Here is a 9,701-nt window from a genome sequence, read left to right as displayed (position 1 = left end):
TTTTGGTCCTATGATATCCGATTATTTCAAGAGACAGACAACAGAACTTCAATGTTCATCAACCTTGATCCCACTTGCTTGTGTGACATATGCATACATATCATTAATTTTATTTTTGTATAAAAAATAAGCTAACCCTGCATATGCATATAATTTCCAGGAAAGTCAAAGTTCTTGTTACTTCTTAAGATGTCAAACAACAAAGATACAGGAAGTAGACTTCTTAGAAACAAGACCACCTACACCTTCTCTCCATTTGACTTATCTAGGTTGCAAGGATTAAGTAAGAGAGTGGTTGATGGAAATGTCGAGGCATTCGCAAGTGAGTATGGGAACATCCTGTTTTTTCTGCATTTTGGGATTGATGACCAAGCTGTTAACACATTGCTGTAATTCTATGACCCTGAGCTACGGTGCTTCACCTTCCAAGATTACCAGCTGGCTCCAATGTTGGAGGAGTACTCTTCTCTTCTCAGAATTCCTATCAAAGAGGAGGCTCCGTTTGTGAGTGTTCCTGAAGAGCTTGATTTTCAGCTGATTGCAAATACCCTTTATTTGGGCATAGGAGAAGTTAAGGAGAATTGGAGTGTGAAGAAGAGTGGTGCCTACGGTCTCCCTTTGAAGTTCTTAGCAGAAAGAGCTGATTACTATGCTGATAATGGAAGTTGGGTGATTTTTAGTAGACTGCTAGTTGTTATTGTGTATGGAGTTGTATTATTTCCCGATGTGGAGAATTTGATTGGTCTAGCTGCTATTTGCATCTTTATAGGAAGGAACCTTGTTTCCACTATTCTCGTCGATACTTATTATGCTATTCACTCCCAACATGGATAGAGAGGAGCGGTGGTTTGTTGTCTACCTTTGCTTTACAAATGGTTCTTGATTGATCTTCCTGTAAAAGGAGCATTCATAGAAACACGAGGTACTTTGAAATGGTCCAAAAGGGTGATGGCTTTGACTTCTTTTGACATAACATGGGCTAATGTTATGCATGTTACTAAGATGATCACTAGCTGTGGGGAGTTCTCCAACGTTCCTCTCATGGGGACGAAAGGGTGTATCAACTATAATCTTGTATTGTCTATCCGTCAGTTGGGATTTGCTTTGATAGATGAGTCCAAAGCTCGAGAGATAGAAGCTTCAGTTTGCTTTGCTAAAAAGGAACATCCTGAGTTGTTTGGAAGAGTGAAGATATCTTGGCGGATAATCCATAAGAAGGGTAAGGTGTTCTTTGGACCAAAAGAGAATGTGGCCTAGAATCCATATGTGGCATGGATCAAGAAGAGGGTTGAGGCGCTCAAGTTACCTTTTGAGAGAGAGGAACCATTCTACAAAAAACTTTCTCAGTTAGATTCTGATGAGCCTGTCATGATACCCATTGAGCATTATCAACAGTTGCAAGCAGAGAATTACAAAACTCAAGCTAAGAAATATGACATGGGGATGCAACTCTACCAGGTTAATCAAGAGAGGAGACTACTGATGCACAAGCTTAAGGAGGCGAAAATAAGTGTTCCTACAAAGAGACAAAGGCCAGAAAATTCAAGAGCAGTTGAACACATAAACAAAGAAATAGAAGAGCTAAATAGAGAATTATTCAAAGCGTAATAGAGTAATCTCAAATTGGAAGCGTCCAAAGCAAAGTCAAAAGTTGAGCACAAGAAAGAGTTAAAGATCCTGGAAAAGAAGTTGCAAGATGAACAAAAGGAAGCTGGTAGAGTAAAAGGTGGAAAGAAAAGACTTGAGTTCAATCTCAAGGAACGCCAAAAGTACCTTGACAAAGCTCTTGAAGAGAAGAAGAAGCTTGAAGAAGACGCTAAAAGAAGAAAAGGAGATCCTAGAGAAGACTGTGATAGGCGCGACCAATTATGCAGAGAGTTCCAGTACATGGAGGTTATGATGCATCGCAAGGACCTTCTCATCAAAAGTTTGATTGAACAACCCGGACGTAAAGACATAAAGAAGTTGTTCGAGGAGTCCAAAGCTTGGAGCCAGAAGCATTTGAAGACTCGACCTCTAGATTATGTAGAGATGTCTGATTAGTTTACTTTTGGTTGTATTTAAATGTTTTGTACTTTGTGACCACCTCTAGACTTCTTGGATGAGGCACCTATCTTTTAACATTGTCGTCTTTGATCTATGTTTGAACTCAGTTGTGTTTTTGTTCTGATAATTTTAATGATATTGGAAGTTATTTTCAGTGTTTCCTTTTATCGCCTATGGTATTATGTTGTTATCATCTTAATTAGAGACAAAACTTTGAGTTCTTAGAAGTGATAAAACATATCATATACATAGAATACACATTTCATGCATAACAGGTTTTTTGTGGACGGTCTTCTTATCTCTATTTGGTTTTCTTCTGCAGAGAGATTACAAATTCCAGTTTTCACCGCTACTCAACTCGTGCCAACGAGCAACGAAAGATGGAACAGATATAAGCAAACATGGAAGAAATGCAAGAGCGAGTTATTGCACAAAGGAGTCAATTCATGGAACTAATGCAGAATATGGCAATCAGGCAAGAAGAATTGAAGGCGATTGTCCATAGGCCCATTGAACAGAATCCATTTGGTGAAGACGATAATGAGAACAATGAGAATCCTCATCCCCCTCATCCTCCTCCTTCTCATCCGCCCACACCTCGAAATGGGGGGAATCCTCCACCTTCTTCGCCGCCTCCTCCTCCTTCGACACCTTCGCATGTTGGGAATGTCTGTATCAAAAATCCAACTGAGCAAGTGATGGCTCATCCTAGGAGGACCATGCAGATTCCTGTGCAAGAAGATGACCAATATGAGGATTACTATTCCAATGCTGAAGAGAATGTTGCTGATGAGAAATTCCGTATGCTGGAAGAAAGGTTGCGTGCTATGGAGAACCAAAATGTCATGGGGATGGATTTCAATGACATGGGTCTCATTCCCTGGCTTAGAATTCCAAAAAAATTTAAGGTACCCGAGTTCATCAATTACAAAGGCAATCCTTGCCCAAAGACTCATGTGCGTGCTTATTTCAGAAAGATGTCTGCATATTCCAATGATGAGAATATGTTGATGCATTTCTTCCAAGACAGTCTGTTAGGAGGATCTCTTGATTGATACATGTCTTTAGAGAAGGCTAATGTGCGAAGCTGGAGAGAGTTGGTGAATGCCTTTGTAACACATTACCACTACAACTCTGATATGGCTCCCAATCACACTCAGTTGCAAAATTTGACACAGGGGAACAATGAATCCTTTAAAGAATACGTGCAGAGATGGCACGAGTTGGCTGCTCGAGTTCAACCTGTACTGATGGAGCGTGAGCTTGTTGATCTATTTACAGGAACTCTTCAAGGAGTTTACTATGATCATTTCGTTGGTTGCACCACTACTGGTTTCCCAGATTTGGCCACGGCTGGTGAGCATGTTGAAGTGGGTATCAAGCTTGGTAAGATTTAAACTCCTAGTTCTGGAAGTTCATCTGATAAGGGTAAGAAGCCTTTCACGAGATTTTCGAAGAAGAAAGAAGATTCTAGTGCTGCTTATGTGGGTAAAGGTAAAGGGAGAGCCTATTCCGAACAAGTAGCTACTGCCACAATTCCTACTGTTGTGCCTCGTCAGCAAACTTAGCAACCTAGATAACAACAACAGACTGCTCCTTGCTAGAGAAATGCTCAACAAAGGACTAGGGGTCCTCCTAGGTAATTCACTCCTCTGCCTATGACCTATGCTCAGTTGTTTAATCACCTTTGCCATATCAACTTGATTGAATTGAGAAATTGGACAGTGTCAGACCCTCTCCCTGCTAGTCATGATCCAAATGCCAGATGTGTGTTTCACTCTGAAGGTGTTGGGCACGACATTGAGAACTGTTGGGCGTTCAAACACAAAGTGAAAGACCTTATTGATAACAAGACTATTGAGTTTTAGCCTCCTAATGCACCAAATGTGGTGCAAAATCCCATGCCACCTCATGGAGGTGCTGCTGTGAGTGCTATTGAAGTAGATGAAGAGTTAAATCTGATCAGGGATGCTAGTCTTGTAACTACCCCGCTGCCTTTTGTTAAAGAATATATTTTAAAGATGGGGGTCTTTCCTGGTTGTGCTGCTGATTGTAAAGATTGTTTATATCAGTGTAATGGTTGTGATTGTCTGAAGTATGAAATTCAGAATCTAATTAACGAGGAATCTCTACAGTTTGACCGTCTGAAAAAGAAAGTTGTAGAGGAAGTTGATGTTATCACTATTCCTGTGCCTCCAAAGAAACCCACTGTTCGTATTACTTTACTGGGCCCTGTTCCTTATAGCAGTGATAAAGGTGTTCCATGAAACTATGGGGAAGAAGGTTGATGTTAAGACTTCTATAGAAGGTTGATGTTAAGACTTCTAATTCCGGTGTTAATGATGTTGGTGGAACTGGTCGAATTACTAGGAGTGGTCGTGTGTTCTCTCCTGTTCAAAGGACTCCTGAGGTTAATGATGAGGCTTTGGATAAGGCCAAAGGGAAGAGAGTTGTAGTTGAAGGAACTAATGCTGAGCCAGAACTTTCTGTTCCCGAACCTCCTGTACAGAATACTCAACCTTCTGGTTCGAATTTGGGGATGCATTCTAATGAAGAAGTTGAAGAGCTTATGAGATACATCCGAAAAAGTGATTATAGAGTGATTGATCAGTTAAGCAAGGCACCGTCAAAAATCTCTATTCTGTCCTTGCTACGAAATTCAGAAGCTCATAGAAATGCCTTGATAAAGCTGTTGAATACTTCCTTTGTGCCACAAGAGATATCAGTAAATTTGTTTGAACATGTAGTTGCGAGAATTACTGCAAGCAATGATTTAGGTTTCACTGATTTTGATTTGCCTCCCGAGGGGAGAAATCACAACAAAGCTCTTCATATTTCTTTGGAATGTACAGGTGTGACTTTGTCCTGTGTGCTAGTTGACACGGGTTCGTCTTTGAATGTACTCCCAAAAGTGACGTTGATGAAATTGAACTATCAAGGGGTGGAGATTCGACCAAGTGACTTGATGGTGAGAGCCTTTGATGGGTCTAGGAGGGTTGTCTTTGGTGAAGTTGACTTACCAATAAAGATAGGGCCTCAAGTGTTTACTGCTAACTTCTTTGTTATGGATATACTGTCGGCCTATTGTTGTTTGTTGGGACGCCCATGGATACATGAGGCATGCGCTGTTACTTCCATGCTGCATCAGAAGTTAAAATATCATATTGGTAGCAAGATCGTCACTGTCTGTGGTGAGGAGGATTATGTGATAAGCCATATTAACTCTTTCCGGTATATTGAAGTGGAGGGGGAGATCCACGAGACCCCGTTTCAAGCGTTTGATGTCGTACATGCTATTAAGATTCCTCATGTCGAGGAGAAGAATCCAGAAATCTCTATGTCATCATTCAAACAAGCCCAAGCTGTTGCGGAAACTAGACACCCCGAAGGTTGGGGTAGAGTGTTGGAACTGCCAACTCAAAAGGACAAGTGTGGGCTGGGATTCAAGTTTGATCAAGAATAGAGGAACCAAAAGAAGAAGAATAGTACCCCCGAGAATCAGTAGGCCACTGGCCCTATCAAGTTTATCAGTGCTGGGAAGATCAAAGAAGAGGATGCTTGTGTTGTTGAAGACGAAGTGGATAGTGATTATGATCTAGAGACTTCGATTCACCCAACAGTCCCCGATCAAGAGATATCTAATTGGACTTCTGAAGAACTTGTCATAGTCACCCGCATAGAGGAGTAATTTTCATTTTTTTTATCATGTCATAATTCCTATGTTCTGCCCAAGTCATAGTGAAATGTTTGTCGGGCTACCATGTTTGCATTTGTAAATTTCATCATGAATAAAAGGATGTTTTTTTTGCATTCAAATATTGTGATCCCTATCTTTCCCTTTATTTTATGTTTACAAAGATAAAAATAACAAAAAAATATTTTGGCAATGTGTTTGTTTTGCTCTTTGTTTTGTGATTTCTTTTCTCGAAAATAAAACCTGTCACTATTTCAGATCCGACCCTACTTTTATACTGGATCCACTGGAAGATGATTCTGCTATGGCTTTCTGTGATTTTGATCATCCGATTTACCAATCCGAAGATGAAGGCGAGGAAAATTATGAACTCCTTGAGGAATTAACCAGACTAGTGAGACAAGAAGAAAAGGTAATCCAACCACATGAGGAATCTCTAGAAACTGTGAATCTGGGTACTGAAACTGAACCGAAGGAGGTCAAGATAGGGGCTGCCTTGGAAGAAGGTGTGAAAGCAAGGTTGATTGAGATGTTGCAAGAGTATGTTGAAATTTTTTCTTGGTCCTATGAGGACATGCCTGGGCTCGATACAGACATTGTTGTGCACCACTTACCGCTCAAAGAAGAGTGTCCTCCTATTAAACAAAAACTCAGACGGACACATCCTGACATGTCAAAGAAGATCAGAGAAGAAGTAAAGAAACAGTTCGAAGCTGGGTTTTTGTCAGTTATCATGTATCCACCGCGGGTCGCCAACGTCGTACCAGTGCCAAAGAAAGATGGGAAAGTGCGTATGTGCGTGGATTATAGGGATCTGAATAGGGAAAGCCCTAAGGACGATTTTCCACTACCCCATATTGATGTTCTTGTTGACAATACCACTCATGCAAAAGTTTTCTCGTTTATGGATGGGTTTTCTGGGTACAATTAGATAAAGATGGCACCTGAAGATATGGCCAAGACTACCTTCATCACCCCGTGGGGAAGTTTCTGTTATAAGGTGTTGCCATTTGGATTGAAAAACGCAGGGGCAACATATCAATGTCCGATGGTCACTCTCTTTCATGACGGGATGCATAAAGAGATTGAGGTTTATGTTGACGATATGATTGCCAAATCCCAGACTGAGGAAGAACATCTGATCCATCTGCAGAAATTGTTTGAAAGATTGCGCAAGTTCAAATTGAGGTTGAATCCTAACAAGTGTACTTTCGGAGTAAGATCTGGAAAGCTACTAGGCTTCATTGTTAGTGAAAAGGGAATTGAGGTTGACCCTACGAAGGTTAAAGCAATTCAAGAGATGCCTGAACCAAGAACTGAGAAAGAAGTCCAAGGGTTCTTGGGGAGACTGAATTACATTGCACGGTTCACTTCTCACCTCACAGCTACTTGTGAACCCATTTTTAAACTGTTGCGAAAGAATCAGGAAGTTATTTTGAATGATGATTGTCAAGAGGCCTTCGCCAAAATAAAAGAGTATTTGCAAGAGCCTCTAGTTCTTATGCCCCTTGTTGAGGGAATACCACTTATCGTGTATCTTACCATCCTCGATGAGTCAATGGGGTGCGTATTGGGCCAACATGACGAGTCTGGCCGAAAAGAGCATGCTATATATTACCTAAGCAAAAACTTTACCAGTTATGAAATCAAATATTCAGTTCTTGAGAAAACTTGTTGTGCTTTAGCATGGGCTACCCGCCGGCTAAGGCAGTATATGTTGACCCATACAACCTTATTGATCTCAAAAATGGACCCAATAAAGTATATCTTTGAAAAACCTGCTCTTACTGGAAGGATTTCCAGGTGGCAAATGACTTTAATTGAGTATGACATTCAGTACACTACACAAAAGGCAATTAAAGGTAGTGTTATTGCTGATTATCTGGCCCACCATCCCATGGAAGATGATTATCAACCGATGAAGTTTGATTTCCCTGATGAGGCTATTTTGTTTATCCAAAATCATGTGATTCCTAGACCAGACAAGGGATCCGAGCCAGGATCTCCATGGAAGCTTGTGATCGATGGTGCCTTTAATGCTCTTGGGAATGGTGTGAGACGTGTCATTACTTCTCCAACAAGCTTCCATGTTCCTTTCACATCCAGAATCTGTTTTGACTGTACCAACAATATGGTTGAGTATGAAGCTTGCATTTATGGTATTGAACCTGCGATTGACATGAGAATCAAGATCCTCGAGGTGTATGGGGACTCAGCTTTGGTCATTAATCAAGTTAATGGCAATTGGGAAACTCGGAATGAGAATTTGATCCCTTACAAGGAGCACGTCTTGAAACTGATTCCTTATTTTGATCAAATCACTTTTGAGCACATCCCAAGAGAAGAAAATCATTTGGCAGATGCTCTGGCCACTTTATCATCAATGTTCAAAGTTAAGTAGGCAAGTGAGGCTCCTTCTATCAGAATTATGAGGCTGGACGAGCCAGCATTCTGTTATGCCACTGAGGAGGAAGCGCAAGATGAAAATCCTTGGTTTTATGACATCAAAAGGTATCTCTAAAGTCAAGAATATCTAGAAGATGTTTCAATCACTGATAAGAAGACCTTGAGGAAACTTTCTTCCAAGTTTTTCCTGAATTGTGATGTTCTTTACAAGTGAAATCATGATTTTGTGTTGCTCAGATGCGTGGATAGACACGAAGCAGCCAAAATTATAGAAGAGATGCATGAAGGTTCCTTTGGAACACATTCTAGTGGATACACCATGGCCAAAAAGATTTTGAGAGTAGGATATTACTGGTCCACTATGGAGGCTGATTGTTTCAATCATGCAAGAATTTGTTACAAGTGTCAAATCTATGCTGACAAGTTGCATGTACCTCCCTCTCCTTTGAATGTTTTGACTACTCCGTGGCCCTTTGCAATGTGGGGCATTGATATGATTGGAAGGATCGAGCCAACTGCTTCCAACGGTCATCGTTTTATCTTGGTTGCCATCGATTACTTCACTAAGTGGGTCGAAGCTGCATCTTTTGCAAATGTCACCAGACAAGTGGTTGTGCATTTCATTAAGCTTAATATCATATGTCGGTACGGGATTCCCGAAAAGATTATTACTGGCAATGGGTCCAACCTCAATAACAAAATGATGAAGAAACTGTGTGAAAGTTTCAAAATCAAACATCACAATTCTTCTCCGTGTCAAACAAAGATGAATAGTGTTGTCGAAGCGGCCAACAAGAATATTAAGAAGATTGTGCAGAAAATGATGGTGACTTACAAAGATTGGCATGAGATGTTTCCCTTCGCATTACATGGCTATCGTACTTCAGTGCGCACTTCGACTGGGGCAACCCCTTTCTCCTTAGTCTATGGTATGGAGGTAGTTTTACATGTTGAAGTTGAGATTCCTTCCCTAAGGATCATGACAGATATTAAGCTTGACAAAGGTGAGTGGGTTCATAATATACTTGATCAATTGAACCTCATTGATGAAAAGAGATTGGAAGCCATCTGTCATGGTCAGGCATACAAGAAGCAGATGAAGAATGCTTTTGGCAAGAGAGTACGACCAAAAGAATTCTTGGCTGGTGACCTTGTTCTGAGAAGGATTTTACCTCCGAATCAATCCGATCCTAGGGGCAAGTAGGCCCTAAATTATGATGGACCATATGTTATGAGAAAAGTATTCTCAGGTGGAGCCATGATTCTCACAACTATGGATGGGGAAGACTTTCCACACCCCGTCAATGCAGACGCAGTTAAAAAACACTTCGCATAAAAAGACCCGCTAGGTCGACGACCTAGGCAAAAAAGGGCATCCCGGCGAACCAAAAAAAGAGAAAAAGGTTCGGGAAAAAGTTAGGGATAAAAAAGAATAAAATAATGAAAAAGGAAATTTTGCACACCCGCTAAGTTGAAAAACCGAAAGGGCGACTTAGGCAAAAATGGATATCCCGGTGGATCGAAAACCCGAAAGGGCGGTCCAGGCAAAAATTAG

At 40.8% G+C, this 9,701-nt stretch overlaps 1 protein-coding gene across 1 annotated transcript; it reads left to right on the top strand.

Moving 5' to 3' along the window:
- The first annotated feature begins 7,550 nt into the window (after nucleotides 1-7,550).
- Nucleotides 7,551-8,141, top strand: LOC127104803 (uncharacterized). Its single transcript, XM_051041958.1, has one exon. The coding sequence runs from the start codon at nucleotides 7,551-7,553 to the stop codon at nucleotides 8,139-8,141; it is 591 nt and encodes a 196-aa protein (XP_050897915.1).
- The last annotated feature ends 1,560 nt before the right edge of the window (nucleotides 8,142-9,701 follow it).

Source organism: Lathyrus oleraceus, chromosome 1 (assembly GCF_024323335.1).
Source record: "Lathyrus oleraceus cultivar Zhongwan6 chromosome 1, CAAS_Psat_ZW6_1.0, whole genome shotgun sequence".
Lineage (NCBI taxonomy): Eukaryota > Viridiplantae > Streptophyta > Magnoliopsida > Fabales > Fabaceae > Lathyrus > Lathyrus oleraceus.
This window is presented reverse-complemented; position numbering and strand designations above follow the sequence as displayed.

What these genes read in the sequence shown, in the direction of transcription:
- LOC127104803 (XM_051041958.1), top strand. Translation starts at nt 7,551, where the DNA reads ATGACTTTAATTGAGTATGACATTCAGTACACTACACAAAAGGCAATT.